Source organism: Solanum dulcamara, chromosome 1 (genome assembly GCF_947179165.1).
Source record: "Solanum dulcamara chromosome 1, daSolDulc1.2, whole genome shotgun sequence".
Taxonomy (NCBI): Eukaryota; Viridiplantae; Streptophyta; class Magnoliopsida; order Solanales; family Solanaceae; genus Solanum; species Solanum dulcamara.
This window is the reverse complement of record NC_077237.1, coordinates 80,302,779-80,319,452: the sequence shown is the minus strand read 5'-3', so window position 1 is coordinate 80,319,452 and position 16,674 is coordinate 80,302,779. Positions and strand designations below refer to the sequence as shown.

Sequence of the window (16,674 nt, the reverse complement as noted above, 5' to 3'; positions counted from 1 at the left end):
AATATATGCTTTCAAAACAAGAAAAATAATGTTGATTTGGCCTTCTAACTAATTCCGGTGGAAATATTTATTGGGAGAAATATATATATATATATATATATATATATATATATATATATATATATATGTACTATTTTAGAATTGAAAATCAAAAATTTTAAAAATTAAATTACCAAGATATTCATCAAATGATGAATGATTTTTTACACTTAGGTATAATATTATTGTACAAAATGTAAATATACATTATAAGTATTATAATGGGTTAGTGCTGGGATCAGAAGTCAGGTCTTGGATAGGGTCTTGAGTCAGACCGAGGTCGAGTCCCAATTCCTTCCCCCAATTCGAGACTCGGGATCCAACTTCCCAATCTTGATTGAGGACCCAACTCCCAACTCCAATTCATGACCCAACTCCCTATCCGACCCGAGACCTAATTCTTGACTCGAGCTGCAACTCCCTACCCCAACTCGAGAGTCATCTCCTAGGTCAAAGTGGAGTTACGGGTCGGTATTGGGAGTCATTTATCCGGTCAAGGTTGAACCCTGAGTCACAGGTTAGGATCGAATAGTGAAATTGAAAGAAAATTTTGAAACAACAATATTCCAGTGAAATTCCACAAGTGGGGTCTACGGAGGGTAATATGTACGCAGACCTTACCACTACCTCATGTAGATAGAGAGGTTATTTTCGAAAGACCCTCGGCTCAAAAATCACAGTCTCAAGTAAGAGAGAAAAATAATATATATAGCATAATGGCAAAAAAAATGATGCAAAGTTTACAAAACAAGAACAATAGCGATAACAAAGTAATGTGATAATCAAAGGCAATAACAACAAAACTATAAAGGCACGCTTAGACCTACGACCACTCTAAACCGACACACAGCAAGACACCATTCTATCCCTACTATCCTTCTACCCTAATCCGTGACCTCCACTCATTTCTATCTAAGGTCATGTCCTTGGTGATATGGAGTAGCGCCATATCTTGTCTAATCACCTCTCTCCAATACTTTTTCGGTCTATCCCTACCCCTCCGCATAGACCCCAACTCCACCCTCTCGCACCTCTTAACTGGGCCATCGATACCCCTCCTCTGCACATTTCCAAACCATCTCAGTCTCTCTTCTCTCATCTTGTCTGTCACAAATGTGTTATGACCCGTATTTTTCACATTAGGACAATTTGGGGATAATGGTAATAAGTCAAGGGCAAGGCTATGGTTGACCTTGTTGGATACAAAATTCTTATGACTAAATTGAAATGTGGAAATATTGGAAATTTATTAAGGGTAAAAATTGAAATTTCTCATGTGGAAATACCATAAAAGATTAAGGACAAAATTGGAATTACTCATGTGGAAATACCATAAAAGGTTAGGGGTAAAATTGGAATTTCACATGTGGAAATACCATAAAAGGTTAGGGATAAAATTGGAATTTCACATGTGGAAATACTATAAAAGGTTAAGGGCAAAGGTGGAATTTCAACTTGGAAATATTAGGAAAGGTGAGGGGCAAAATGGAAATTTCACATGGGAGCCTTAGTCATAAAATCCTAGAATTCTCTACACAATTTGAGAAAGAAGAAGAGCAAAGGAAAGAAGAGAAATCAAGAGAGAAAATCGGACAAGAAGACCAAAAAATTACCCCTTCAAATTTCATCCCAAAAATTATAATTTTCTAGTATTCCTACTAAGTCAAGGGTGCTCTACAACATGGTGTAGTTTTTTTGGAAGATATGAGGCTTGTTTGGTTGATTTGAAGCTTTGGTAAAGTGAAGAAGTTGGAAGGAAAAGGTAAGAATTAATCCAATTTCTTTGTGTTATGAAGTTTGTTTATGTTGTAGTAAGTAGAGATGTGTAGAATCCATGGAAATATGGAAGTTATATGGTTGGATTTGGACATATGAATAAGTTATGTGTATGTAAGATTGTTGGCAAGAAGACTTGAATTTTTGTGTAGTATTTTTGGTGTAGTATTTGAATAGTAGTATGATAAATATTTGATGTTGAAAATGGAAGTTGGATGAAATTAATTGAAGTTGGAAATATGGGTTAGGTGATGAAATGGAAAAAAAAATAAGTTTGTATAATTTGTTAGTTGTTGTTATGATTTTTGGGATATAAATAAAGTTTATATGGTGTAAGTTGGTATTAAAATGGGTTGTAGGAATTATGTAATTTTAGTATGATATTATAAGAATATGGAGGTAAGTTATTAAAAGTATGGATTCTTGTTGTTGATTATGAAGTTGAAAGAAGGAAATGAATTTGATTATGAAGTTGAAAGAAGGAAATGAATTTGATTATGAAGTTGAAAGAAGAAAATGAATTGTAATAGTTTTGTTGCATTTATGGAATTTTTGGGTGAAATATGGAATTGATGAATATTGAATAGTTTACTTGGAATATTTTTCACCTATGTTGGAATGAGTTGAAATTAATTATGAACATGAAATATTCATATTTATTTGGAAATGCAAAGTTTGGTTGAAAGTTGTTGCACTAATTGGAAAATTACATCAATTTATGTTATGGTGTGTTTAAGTTGATTATTGATGGAATTGGTGTTGATGTTGGCTTGGTTGTTGATATTGTGACCGAGTTGTAATCTCGGGGTTGTCATATATATAGGGGAGATGCTGCCGAAATTTTTGTAGACAAGTATTGGAAAAATTGAGTTCTTAAAGTCTTATGAATAGTAATTGGTAAATGTGACCAATTGTAGATTTTGGAGGAAACGGGAATTGAATTTGGACAACCGTAAAACGTCAAAAAGGTATGTAAAGTTTTACATTTTCTTCTCTTGGCATGTCCTAGATATAATAGGAGTGAATACGAACCTTGGGGATCAATCTACTCTTCGAAATCGACGCTCGAAAATTTTCCTTTTCTATTCAATAGAATTGAATTAGGTAATTATGAATAATTTTGGAAAAATTGTCTAAACTTCTAGATTTTGCACAAATAAATTCCGAATACCTTGAAACTCTTCTAAATAATATTATGAAGTCCAACGCACGTGATTTGTATACGCCACCTCATTTGACCGAGGTGGGCCCTACTATTCCGAAATTTTCTTCGTTATTCCGTTTGAATTACGGTAGGTAGAATTGAAAGAAACTCTTTGCTATGCTTCCTAATATTATATGAATAATTATTTCGTTAATTTCCATAATATATTTTGAAAGTACGGAGGCGATTTGGAAAATACTATTTTTATGTAGACTATTGTGATATTGGAAGTACTTGTATTATTATTATTATTCAAGTTTCCTTTTATGTTTTGTTATTGAAATTATGTCATTGAGTCTGTATAAATGTTTTGTAATTTAAATTGCATTTAGTTTCTCACTACTCCACTCGTGGATGCCTCAATGCTTCTTTCACTGAGCCTGGGCCAGGATATGTTTTCGTGCGTATTTCTCTGCATTATTCGCCGTGTCCCGACGTGAGGGGGCAGGTATGACATGTACATGGGGTGGTAAATGTTATGCCACGGAGTTATGCTGTGCCATGTACATATATGTTTGTGATATGATATGATTTGATATGGCCATCTGATATGATATGATTTGTTACGGAGATATTCCCTACTCTGATGTTATGATGTGTTGTGGCGCCAATGACAGGAGGACGATCACGTTTTGTTCACCGAGTCCCATAAAATGGGGCCGGATACGGCATATGTATTTGCATATATGATTTGGGATTATGAAAAGTATTTTGAAATTCTGAACATTTATTTTATTTTCTGCACATACTATTCAGATTATGATTTTATTTATTACAATTCATACTTTACATATTCGGTACATTTTTCGTACTGACCCCCTTTCTTCGGGGGGGCTGCGTTACATGCCCGCAGGTACCGAAGTTCGATTTGCTGATCCACCTGTTTAGGATATTTGCTGCGTCGTTGACAGTGCTCCCTTGTTCGGAGCTTGTATTTTGGTACTGACTTTATCTCTGTATATTTGGATATGTTGGTCAGGGGTACGACGGGGCCTTGTCTAGTCATATGACTATGCTATCATCTGTAGAGGTCTGTAGACAGAGTTATGTTGTGGGTTTTGTATATATGGTTTGGATTTTTGTGTGTTTTGTGATAACCTTTCAACTCTCGTGCGTATATCTACTTTTATGATATATTTAGTAACTTCTACTAATCACTACATTTGTTTATTCGAAAAAAAAATAGCCAAATTTGGGATAAGGGTACGTTTGGGTGCCCAACTCGGGCACCAGTCACGGCCTACGGGGTTGGGTCGTGATAAAATGTTACTCCCACCTTCTCCCGAAATAACATCATTCCTAATCTTATTACTCCTAATGTATCCACACATCCATCTCAGCATCCTCATCTCCGCAATATGCATCTTCTAAACATGAGAATTCTTTATTGGCCAGCATTCCACTCCATATAACAACGCTGGTCTAACCACCATTCTGTATAAAGAAAGATAATTTTGAAAAATATATATTTTTTTAACTTCCGATGTCATTTTTCTTAAATTGAGAAAAATAAATCCATTTAAGAAATATTTTCCAAAACACGAGTAATTTTGCAACAAAAAAATAAAAAATTATTGGCTTGCAATTTATCAGTATTTGGTAAAAATAAAATGGAAAACTTACATGAATCACATAGTGTAAAGGGTTAATTATCATTTTTCCCTACCTTTTTTTATATATTAGTAGGTAACATTTAAAGTATGATACATTGAACGTAGAAATAATTTATGAATCAGAATTAATGTATCCCGAATTACTGAATTAATGTATTCGGATAAAAATAAGATATTTTTGAATTTTTTTTGAAATGAGTGGAAATTATGAAAAATATGATAAATAAAGAAGTATAATTAGGTAATTTTTTCAAAATAGAATTTGGCAACTCAACACGTTTTGTTATTATATTGTTAGTTGTTACATTCATAAACAAAGTAGAAGAGAATATATAAATACGGTGCGCTTTATGGGACCCACAAAATTTCCCGCAAAACCCCAACTTCTCTTGCTATTTCTCCCGGGAAAAAATTTATTCCTTAAAACAAAAAATATTTTTCCAACACTAAAAAAAAAAAAAATCCCTTGTTCGTCGTCGTCGTCTTCTTCATCATCATCTTCTAGGGTTTTCAAGAATCGACTATGGAGAACCCCAGCTCAAATTCCATGGAACCTCAATCATCACCTGATCCCGATTCCAAATTCAACCCCAAAACTCCATCTAAGACTAATAATAATAATAGTAATAATCATTTAATCCCGGGTTTCAATTCATACCATCCTTCACCTTCTCGTTCAATCTACAGTGACCGTTTCATTCCTAGCAGAACTTCATCTAATTTTGCGCTTTTTGGGTTGCCATTGTCACCTAGTTCTTCCAATACAGAGGATTCTTCTACCAATGCGTATACTTCTCTTCTTCGTACTGCTTTGTTTGGTCCTGATTCTGGGAATGTAGTGAATCCGGTGACACCGGAGAAGAATGTTCGTGGGAATGGGAGGAATTTGAAGAGACCCAATTCTAATATTTTTAGGTATAAGACGGAGACAAGACAACGTTTGGATTCTTTGTTGCCTTTTGGGTTTGATGAGCAGATGCCGGGTGTTAGTACTAGTCCTGTTAAGGCTCCCCGGAAAGTTCCAAAATCACCTTATAAGGTACTCCCTCCGTCCCAATTTAAGTGTCTTATAGTTTGATTGAATGCGGAGTTTAAGAAATGAAGAGAGACATCTAAATCTTGTGATCTTAAACTAGTGATGCTTGTAGTTCATTAAATCTTGTGGTCTTAAACTTGTCGAGTAGGATGTTGGAATTGGAAAATTTACTGAATATGGAAAGAGAAAACACTTGAATTGGAACGGAGGGAGTAATTTGTTTTGAGTTTTTCGGATGATAATTATTAGTAGGATTTTTGTGGGGATAGTGAAGTGGTTTAAGGAGTAGAATTTGAGCATGTTAAGTTTGAGTTTCAGCTGGAATAATTAGTGTGAGCTCGTGGTGGGCTGTAGAGTAGGAACGACACTAGTTATATGTTAGTCCCCTCAGCGGCCGCCCACATCACCACCCTGTTCCTCTTTTCTTGGTTGTTGGGTTCTTGAATATTCTTTGTTTTGAGGGTTCTATAAAGTTGTTATTTTATGAGGTGGTGGATTTTTGTTACCACGTGAGAAGGCTTATGTTAGTTCTTGTGTGGGTTCTTGATAGGTATTGGATGCCCCTGCATTGCAAGACGATTTTTATCTAAACCTTGTGGACTGGTCTTCACAGAATGTGTTAGCTGTGGGACTGGGGAGCTGTGTATATTTATGGCATGGATCTAGTGGCAAGGTGAGTCTTTTGGCTTCGTTACCGTTTCTTTGATGGAGATATTTATGTAACTTTTGCTCGATTAATGAATCTATCTTGGCCGATGCACATAATTTTATTCTGTTGAATGCTATTGCAGGTAGTGAAGTTGTGCGACTTGGGAATTGATGATAATGTTACTTCAGTTGGGTGGGCACAGCGAGGTACACATCTTGCTGTTGGAACAAGTAATGGGAAAGTTCAGGTCTGGTATGCTTATTTTGTTCATCTTGTTTCGTGTTCTTATATGGAAGAGAACTGTTAACAGGAGCCAATCACTTATTCTCGAACAATTTTAGATTTTTTCTGCTGATTAGGTCCAGTAGGTACACATCCTTACGTCAAAAGCATGGTCTCTCTCAAAAACTTATCCAAAATAATAAAAAGCTGCTTGTCCTAGCACTGGTTTTACTGTGATATACATAAAATGCCTTAATCTCAATAAACTTTTTTTTATCTCAATCTTCTCTGTATATGTTATTCTAGAAGCTAATTTGTCCAACAAAATAAAGTCGCATAAAACTTGAAGTACTTGTGAGGCTGTTCTCTAAGCCATATTTGGAATTTGCATATCAAGTTTTTCTATAGATATAAAAGGAGAACTTTTCAATACATTCGTTGTGAAGTTGTCATATTGTGGTGTAGTATGAACGAAGTCTATCACAAACAAACCTTATGACTCAAGATAAATTCCATGGAAAAAAATTCTTTGAATGCTTGGGCTTGTTATCCTGGTTGTTGTTCCATACACTTCGTTTCTTTTCATTTTCTCCTCTATCCTACGGATTTTGGGCATCCTAAAGCTAACATTAGCTCCACTGATGTAATAACTTGGTTTTTTTATTTTTCTTTATTCATGCATAATCTATGTTGTTGCATGCATAATCTATTGCATGAAACTCAGTTTTTCCTTTTTGACATGAAAAATTATTTAGATCCTCTCTATTGGATGAAGAATATAGGATTATGTCATAGTACCTTCTCTGTTCATGTGGTTAACTGATGTTGAAATCTTATTTGGCATAGTTATGGGATGCCTCTCACTGTAAGAGGATAAGAACAATGGAGGGACATCGTTTAAGAGTTGGTGCGCTAGCTTGGAGCTCCTCCCAGTTGTCTTCAGCAAGCCGGGACAAGAGTATTCTTCAGCGTGATATACGAGCTCATGAAGATTATGTCAGTAAGCTAAGTGGTCACAAGTCAGAGGTCAGACTTCCTTGCTTCTCATTATTTAAGTCGTTCTTGTCAGTTTTTCTGTGTCGGTTCTTGTCAGTTTTTTTTGTTTTACTTCTGCTTGCATCTTGATAGCAATTACTTATTTTCAGGTTTGTGGGCTCAAATGGTCTCCTGATAGCCGTGAATTAGCTTCTGGTGGAAATGATAACAGAGTATGTGGTTAATTACCAAAACATAGTTGTTCTTATCACGATACTTGCTATATGATATTTTTCATTCCCTTAAGCTCTTGGTTACAGTTTCTCATATAAATCTTCATGACCAGCTTTTCGTATGGAACAACCATTCAACACAACCTGTATTAAAATATTGTGAGCATACGGCTGCTGTAAAAGCGATTGCATGGTCCCCCCATCTTCATGGACTTCTAGCTTCTGGTGGTGGAACAACTGATCGATGTATTCGATTCTGGAACACAACCACTAATACACCCCTCAGCTGCATGGACACTGGCAGTCAGGTGTTTCCTTATTATTATATATATCAAATACCTCTTCTAAATTTCTGCCTGTCTAGGTCATGCTTTGGTTATTAAATAAATCATACCTGTCAGTAAATTTTATCTTTCTACTAAAAGATAATACTATGCTGTCTAAGTTATGTGATCAGAAGAACAATCATGCCCTTCAACTTCCTTTCTGATTATTCTGTGGCATTTGGATTAGAAAATAGTTTGATTTTTAATTTTTTGAAGAACAAAGTGTGCCAGTAAAGTCTACTATATTCCTTTGGATAGGGTAATTCTGGTTTTCTGAAGAATTTATTCACCTCCGCGTGCGAAATTTGTTTAAATTTTACACGTTCTCGAGCGCATACATACATGCTGTCAGCTTGTGTGCACTTCAACTTATTCATTGGGCAACTCGTTCACCCCATAGCACAGGTTGCCAAGTTAATGCTGTTTATTAAGGTTGGAGCAAGTGGGCTCACCCTTGTTTTAGCTGGGAGTAAAACTATTGTCACTACCATGGCTTTATTATTATGTCATCACGTTGCAATCTCCAAGCACATTTTAAACCATTTAAAACTAGGTTCTGCCTTTTTAATTGATTTGCTGGACAGTACTAATACTCTGCCATTTCTAATACTCAGTTTTAATTCATTTGTATGCGATTGACAACATTAGGGTTGTTTCTGTTGCTACACTTTATCCTTCTTATCCAGTCCTCCTTTTTCTTAAGAGAAAAGTGTCCTCAAATTTGTTTCTTAAACATTGTTATTGGACTAATTAAACCATCATAACCTTCCTCTTTAATCTCTCCCGCTCATCCTCTTGCTGTCTCTTTGTTTATGCCAAATTCCCTGCCCTACGGCCTTCCCCACGAATCAATTTTGTTTGTGCACAAGACAAACAGCACTATAATTGTTTTGCCGATAGTATAGGCCTTCCTACAGGTATAACATTAAAGACAAATACACATCAGAATTACGTAATGCAGTTGCCATCCGAAGCTGAGGAGTTTTCAAAGCCTGGAACACAATGTCAAGTGTTTGTTTTCAGTTACACACCTATTATGTTGATTGCGTTATAGTTCCTAAAGAGCTAAAGAATTGGAAGAGTTGCTGAAATTTCGGAAATCTTTGAATATGAATGAGAGAGGGGAGGGTCTTTTTAATTTTTAGATTTACGAGGGCCACCAAATATGGCTCTACTAAAATATACTAACTCATCTGATATTGTGACAGGTTTGCAATCTTGTGTGGTCGAAGAACGCAGATGAATTAGTCAGCACTCACGGTTACTCGCAAAACCAAATAATACTTTGGAGGTATCCTACAATGACCAAGGTATTTCACCCAAGTGTTCAAAATGTTACTCTGCAGGAAAAAAAGTACATGTGTAGACATTTATTTTTAGACATATCATGTTGTACTAGCTTCATTATGTGTTTTTTTTCTTTATTATCGCAGATAGCTACTCTGACTGGCCATTCATATAGAGTCTTATATCTTGCCATATCTCCAGATGGACAGGTAGCTAAGCAAAACTAGTTAATCTTTACTATTTATTTCTGTGTACTTGTCGCCTAGTTGCAGCAGCCGCAGCAACTTTAATTTCTCTGCTCTTATGTTTCTAACTGGTATTATCATCTTTGCAGATGATTGTGACCGGAGCAGGAGATGAAACACTTCGGTTCTGGAATGTCTTCCCTTCTCCTAAATCTCAGGTAAAGCATCTGTAAAAGGATAGTAATTTACTATCTTATTTGGTACCTTCATATTTAGAGTTTTACGACATCTCACATGTGAATGAAATTGGCTATGCAGAACACCGAGTCTGAAATTGGGGCATCTTCTCTTGGCAGAACACAGATTAGGTGACTCCCTCGTAATTATTTTTGACTACCCCTTGAAGTTCTTTTCTCATGAAGCACAAGCAGTGAAGAGGAGCATTTTGATCTGTTTGATGAGAGATACTTGTAACGAACGATGATATCCATCATCTTTCAATAATATGTATTAGACTTAGTGTGATTATTCTGTGAATAGATCAAAAGTGTACAGTTGGAGATGTTATTTATTCCTCGTTAACATCTCTCGAGCGTTCTGTAATATAAGAGAGAAGGGAGAGAGTTTTTTCTGGAACGTCCAATTTTACGCAAACTTGTGAATAAGGTTATTATTTTCTGCTTTCTCCCATTCTGATTCATTGCTACAAACTGATTACTGAACAAACTATTGAAAGTGTAGAGCTTTAAAGAGATGTGAAAGGAAGGAAATGAGAGCAAACAATAATCAAATGATAATGGAAGGCAACTGAGCTACTGTGCATTTTACACCCAACAACATAGCCAGGCAATACTTTGGTGTGAAAGAAATAAAGAGACAATTGCACATTCTTATGACAAGCAACCTTTCATTTGCTACTCTGTCCATGTTCCCTAGCAATTTGGTGCACATTCCTGTTTGATTGGTAAACATCAAAGGAAAACCCAAGACAATGAAACCTGAGATGGCTGCAAAGCTCCATATAGCTACCATGTATTACTATCTTTAGCCCCTCAGATTTTGGTTCAATGATAAGGACGCAACACATGATCATGGCCAGAGAGTGGAGGGGGGGGGGGGGGCAATCGGGGGAGGGAAGGGCAGGGCGGGAGCACGGGGAGGGGGAGGGCAAATTATTATTTTTGAAAATTTTTAATGGGTTAGGGCAGGGCAAGGTCTGAAAATGGGGATGAGATAGCTATATGAACAGAATTCTTGAAGAAAATTGAGAAATATGCTAATAATTATTACTGGTACTTGTCGATTCTAAGATAAAATTATCAACTTTAGTATTGTTGTGATTACCTGTGATTTAACTTTTTAAGGACTACTTTTTAATCGATTGTTGGTGTTATTTTCTGTTTAATCGATTAATTATGAAACTTTTGCTATGACTTTCACTTTGATTTTTGTTTTGTGATTTCATTATTATTTGAGTTAGTGGTAAAAAAACACGCATAAACTATCACCTTCAAATTAAATTATGGAAGTCGCAGATGATAACATCAAAGAAATTAAACAGTCAGGTGACATAAATATGGCGCGCTCTTTCACTCTTGAAGAATGTTACAGCAACAACACAATTTTCTCATTGTTGCAGTTAGCAACTATTTGCTTTCATCACTTCAAATATATTTGCTCTGATTCAAAAAAAATAAAATAATAAATTAACAGGAATAAGAAAAATCACTTTTGTGATGAGGATCGTTTTGAAATCAACCTAGCAATTACCAACCCATCAATATTTCCTAGATTTAGGAAGATTGAGTACAACTAAAAAATATTGTAACTTGACAGGTTTGGGTTTAGCTTGGTCTCACATTGTTGTTGTAATTGGGGCGGGGTGGGGTGGGGTAGGGCTTAATGGGGCGGGGCGGGGCGGAGCAGGATATTTTTTTTGAAAAATGCTAAACGGGGTAGGGTAGGGCAGGTCAAAATGCCAATAGGTCAAGACTTGCCCCGCCCCACTCCGCCCTAACCCACCCTATTTACATCCCTACCCGAGAGACCTGTCATGGACAAAGCTTAGTATTTAAGTTGGGAGGGTAAAGGAGAAAATCTATATACCCCGAGTCTCGAACTTGTATGCCAATTGTGTCAACTTGACTTGGGTCAGAAGCCCACATTGAATTTCTACGATATATTTATAAATAAAAAAAATTAAGAAAAAAAATGTATCCACTATCTTTATCCCCAAATGGCTATTTTTTGTTCTTAACCAAGGGACAATTGAATCATTTATATTTAGAATAAAGAATTAAGTCCTACATACAATGACAGTAAAATACATCAATTCTGTCAAGTTTGTAGACGAATACAGAATCATTTCAATCTATTCACTAAGCTCGTTAAAAGCGTTATTACTTAATTCCATCATTGTGTAACACATCCAACATTCTCAATACTAAACGCTCTTTAGATTTTTGTTTGAAGGGAAGCAACATTTGCAAGACCCTTGACATGGCTGTGGTAAATCCAAATTGCAATTTCTTGTATTATCCATTTGGGATTCACTAGATGAAGTAGTAGTAGTAGTAAAAGAAAGTGAAGATGCTTGTTTTAATGGACCCCAACAATCCACTTTGTTGAATTTTGGTATGGTTGAGTGAAAATAAACCCAAACCAAAGCTTCTTGCAACTCTGGATAATTCTTTAGTAAAATCCCATCTCCATGAACAAATGCCTTCAAAACCTAGTACATATTCAAAAAAGAATAATTTTAAGTTATAGTATGTATTTTATTTTATTAGTTTATCGTATCAGACTTGCTATAAAAAACTTACGACGGGGAGTTCCTTGCAGAAGATATAGTATCTGAGCCTAGCAATAAAGTCTAATAAGAAATGTTCTCCACTAATGTGACAATGAACATGAAGGGACATCTTCCCTTTAACTTTCTTCCATTCTGCAACCACTTCATCCCTTTGCAATCTATTATACCATCCTTCTAACTGCACACCACACATTCAAATTGAGTACTAACAAGAGAAAAAATAAAATTGACAAGGGTCACTATAGGTTACATATCAGTCCAATTTTAAAATGTGCTGAATTGGATGGGTTAAAGTGGACTGACCCAACAAGCGAGCGAATTATGTTTTCATATGCTAATTTTGTCACTTCTGAGTTTTGAATATGATATAAGAAGTCTATCTTGAAACAAATATCAGTGATTTATAGATAAACACAAAAATAATTTTACTATTACTTCAAGGTTCCGTTTACTGAATCTATTCCAATTTAAGAAAAAAACAATATTATAGAAACTAGTAAGAAGTAAATCTTGCCCTGCTTTCCTCTGTTCTGCTTAAAAGGGAATTTACTATATAGTATATATATTTATTCATCATGTTCATGGAATAATTACCTGAGAATTATTGATGGTTTGAGAGACAGCAAGAGTAAGTTTACATGTAATATCACTATGTGTAAGTGTATATATTCTTGGAAGCTTTCCTGGATGTTTTTTCTCATCTACACCTAAGAATAGCACCTTCAAATTTGATGCTTCAAATGTTGATGGTCCAAATAACCTTGCCACCTGAGAGATCATCAATCACATTAACAACGGACAACTTATGTAGCTAAACAACAAAATCTATCGCTAGTCCTATTTAACGAACAAACTAGATCATAAAAAAGAAATTCTGTTAGCTACGAGCGATTACCGGAAGTATGGATTGGCTCTTTTTGGAGTGTCCTCTTGTTGTTGTTGTGTAAACAAAAGAAGTTGCCAAAGTACTCATATTTGGAAATCAAGAAACAATGATGGACTAAAATTATACGATATTTCTTTAAGCTCCAAAGTTGTAGGGGAAATCTAAAAGTTGAGATGAAGTTATATATTATATAGTTTTATAGCAGTTAGGTGTATAGGAATTTTGGTTTCTCACTTACGTAGTCGCCTTTGCTTTTTAAGTTTTTATATTGACTTTCTAAAATCTAATTGCAAGATTAGTATTCATACGTGTATCGATGTAGAAAATGATTAAAAAGATAAAAAGATAAAAAGATAAATGGAGGGATACCTCATTACATGCTAACATCCTGCCTATGGCAAAGGCCCACGAGGGGCTAGGATGACCCGAGTCAGAATCATAATCAAACATGACACTTATGTGGTGGACTTAGTTAAGAAATAAAATTGTACATTTGCTATCAGTTATAGTTTTTTGCATAATGATAAGCGTTTGATCCTAACAAGTGGTATCAAAGCTAAGATCATAATTTCGATCCCCAAGAGCACCATGCTGCATGAGGCAGGTGATGGGAGGGGGATTGTTGGATAATGCCAACATCCTTCCTATGGCGAGGCCACAAGGGGCTAGGGTGGCACGGGTCGGAGTCATGATCGAACATGACACTTGCGTGGATTTAGTTAAAAAATAAAATTGCGTCTTTGCTATCAACTATAGTTTTTGGCATAATGGTAAGTGTTTGATCCTAACACATTATATTTAATCCAAAAAAATAGAATTATATCTCAAAAAGTCACTCAACTTTGAAAATTTATCTAACAAAGTCATTTTTATTTTGTATCAATAAAATCACTCCACTTAATAAGTTTTTGTATCGATAAAATCACTCAACTACATTTGTTTTTTAAAAAAAAAAAATTGACCTAGCGATTTTTTTTTTATGTCATGTAAATATAAACTCTACAAATAAATAAAGTTAAATTCATAATTTGAAAATTCAAATAAAAAATTCTCGATTTTGCCCGGATATATCAGCCCTATTTACAGAAGATAATGCTCTTATAAAGCCTCTATTAATTAATGTTAATTTGCCCAAATCCCCAAACTATGCCAGCCCTATTCACTGCAACTAACGCTCTATTAATTAATGTTGATGTGATGTTGGAATTCGATTTATCTACTTATTTTAGAAACTTTTTTTAAAAAAAATAATATTGAATGATATTTGACTAATTAATTCTTTTATAAAAAAAATAATCTTGCCGATGTTAATATGGCAAAAATTTATGCTTGGTCAAATCTCAAAAAAAAAAATCTTTCAAAAGAAAACTATTTTTTTATGCTTCTTGAAATAATATCTACTACTATTTGAAAATACTTATTTATTTTTAAAATGCTTGATCAAATATCTCAATATTTCTCTAAAATAAGTAATATTAAAAAAACTGTTTTGAAAATTGGCTAAGCAGAATATAAATCTACCAAACATTAATCTATACTCTGTACTGCCAAAAAAAAAAAAACCATAAGTTAAATGTGGATATTGATCAGACGACAAAGCTTGATGATTCAGTGGTATCCCATTCAAATGTGTCCTCTTTATCACATGCATAACAGGCACAAAAATCGTGAATTGTATTATTTGAAATTTGATTTTATTTGTTTGTGGGGACTATATTCACGTAGCATGAAAAACATTGTTTTGTCATGTCAAATTCTTTTTAATGATAAATTTAGTTAAATAATTTTAGGCAGAACGCATGCCTCCTTAAAGTTGGCATCAATTTTCACTTAGATATCTTAACTAAATTTTGTTTATTTTAGACACTTCAAGTAAGGTCTCGATATATTATTTTGACATTTTTTTGATAATCATCCAAATATATAAAGTGTGTGTAATGCACTCGTCGATGATGTGTTAAAGTGACAAATTAAATAAAGACATGAGGCATATATATATCAAAAATTATTCTCAAATAATAACTTTTAAGTAGAAAAAAAGGATAATAACTTTATGACATTTGACATTTTTTATCCAAATAATAATTTTAAAAAAAAATTAACAACTTCTATTAACCCCCCACCCTCCCAGTCGTCTCTCCAGCCCCACTCACCCCTCCCGTCGCCTTCTCCAACCCCATCCACCTCAATCCCACTCATACCATCTTCAAAAACACTTTAAAAAGAATTTAACTATTTTGAAAAAATTATTTTATAAAAGCACATTTTTTTCTTCTTTACTTCTAAAAATTAGTTATTAATAAACAGTGGAAGAAAAATAAATAAATTCTCATATGTGCAGAGGAATCAGAATACATGAAGAATGATTTGTGGATCTATAAGTTATTGAATCTTCTAAAAACTTGAATATATGAAGATGACTTTAAAATGATTTGGAGAATTTTAAAAATCTTTGTCGATGTTTTTCAAATTATTTTGAGGAGGAAGAACGCAACAAAACAAGAAAAGGTGTTTAAGCTTGAGAAATGGTAGCTAAAAATGGAGAAGAAGAAGAATAAGAAAAAAAATACAATAAAAATATTTTTTTTGAAAAAAACGCTCCTCACGCGCTCAAAATGTGCCAAGTCAGCATAAAGTATCAAAATGACACATCGAGATCTTATTTGAGCTGTCTAAAATAAACAAAGCCTAGTTAAGGTATCTAAATAAAAATTGGTGTCAACTTTAAGGGGTCATCGATGAGTTCCGCCATAATTTTACTAATACAAAAGTTTAAGTTGAGTGATTTTATTAATATAAAATAAAATTTAATAACTTTGCTAGATAAATTGTCACGATCCCGAACTTTCGTGACTGGCACCAACAATAACCCCACAACGGGAGAACCATTTCCTTCGGCCCAGCTTATCAAACTTACGAGATAAATAGTTAAAGACTTGCAGAAGCATGAACAAAAACCAGAATAAGACTGAATTCTCATAAACTCAGCTAGCAAATTAAATATCATAAGAAATGGGGAAACATCCTACGAACTGAAAGTCATTCGTACTAAAGCTCTAATAAAATATCTAAATAAAAAAAGGGAAACACTCCCAAAAGAAGTCATAATATTAAAACAGTATCTGAACATCTGAGTCCCGAAAGAAGGACTGAGAATAATGAGAAAGTCTACGGCAGCACGACAGAATAGATCACTCTTAGACTTTGAACAAGCTTTCAATCTTCCAACCGAGGTCTCTCTGCAGCTGGCTGAACATGTCTTGTACTCAACACAATGACAGAGCAAGAGTAGTATCAGTACACAAAAACAACGATGTACTAGTAGGATCACGCGGTTAGCCAGTAAGCGGATCATAGACAAGTAAATTACACACAATAGGCATATACATATACAAAATAAGTCAACTAATCTCAAGTTCAACTATATTCAG

At 34.6% G+C, this 16,674-nt stretch overlaps 2 protein-coding genes and 1 long non-coding RNA gene across 3 annotated transcripts; 2 read left to right on the top strand and 1 right to left on the bottom strand.

The window, feature by feature from the left end:
* The first annotated feature begins 1,178 nt into the window (after positions 1-1,178).
* On the top strand, positions 1,179-4,138 carry LOC129879878 (uncharacterized). The gene is made up of 3 exons (XR_008765306.1): positions 1,179-1,801; positions 2,639-2,783; positions 3,873-4,138. It is a non-coding gene; the product is annotated as an uncharacterized LOC129879878 (long non-coding RNA).
* Positions 4,139-5,012: 874 nt separating this feature from the next.
* Positions 5,013-10,233, top strand: LOC129879867 (protein FIZZY-RELATED 2-like). Its single transcript, XM_055953599.1, has 10 exons — positions 5,013-5,671; positions 6,219-6,341; positions 6,460-6,564; positions 7,386-7,565; positions 7,685-7,747; positions 7,861-8,055; positions 9,282-9,383; positions 9,507-9,569; positions 9,695-9,763; positions 9,864-10,233. Exons 1-10 carry the CDS (start codon positions 5,156-5,158, stop codon positions 9,915-9,917), a joined length of 1,470 nt encoding a protein of 489 aa, XP_055809574.1. The 5' UTR covers positions 5,013-5,155; the 3' UTR covers positions 9,918-10,233.
* A 1,511-nt stretch (positions 10,234-11,744) lies between these two features.
* On the bottom strand, positions 11,745-13,464 carry LOC129889350 (protein STAY-GREEN homolog, chloroplastic-like). Its single transcript, XM_055964622.1, has 4 exons — positions 13,253-13,464; positions 12,952-13,125; positions 12,368-12,535; positions 11,745-12,276 (listed from the first exon to the last, which is right to left on the bottom strand). Exons 1-4 carry the CDS (start codon positions 13,328-13,330, stop codon positions 11,989-11,991), a joined length of 708 nt encoding a protein of 235 aa, XP_055820597.1. The 5' UTR covers positions 13,331-13,464; the 3' UTR covers positions 11,745-11,988.
* Between the last annotated feature and the right edge of the window lie 3,210 nt (positions 13,465-16,674).

Coding starts and splice junctions, on each gene's coding strand:
- LOC129889350 (XM_055964622.1), bottom strand. CDS start 13,330: ATGAGTACTTTGGCAACTTCTTTTGTTTACACAACAACAACAAGAGGA. Junction 12,536..12,951: donor AAACCATCAATAATTCTCAG/GTAATTATTCCA, acceptor TGTGGTGTGCAG/TTAGAAGGATGGTATAATAG. Junction 12,277..12,367: donor TCTGCAAGGAACTCCCCGTC/GTAAGTTTTTTA, acceptor AATATGTACTAG/GTTTTGAAGGCATTTGTTCA.
- LOC129879867 (XM_055953599.1), top strand. CDS start 5,156: ATGGAGAACCCCAGCTCAAATTCCATGGAACCTCAATCATCACCTGAT. Junction 6,565..7,385: donor CAAGTAATGGGAAAGTTCAG/GTCTGGTATGCT, acceptor TATTTGGCATAG/TTATGGGATGCCTCTCACTG. Junction 9,764..9,863: donor TCCCTTCTCCTAAATCTCAG/GTAAAGCATCTG, acceptor TTGGCTATGCAG/AACACCGAGTCTGAAATTGG.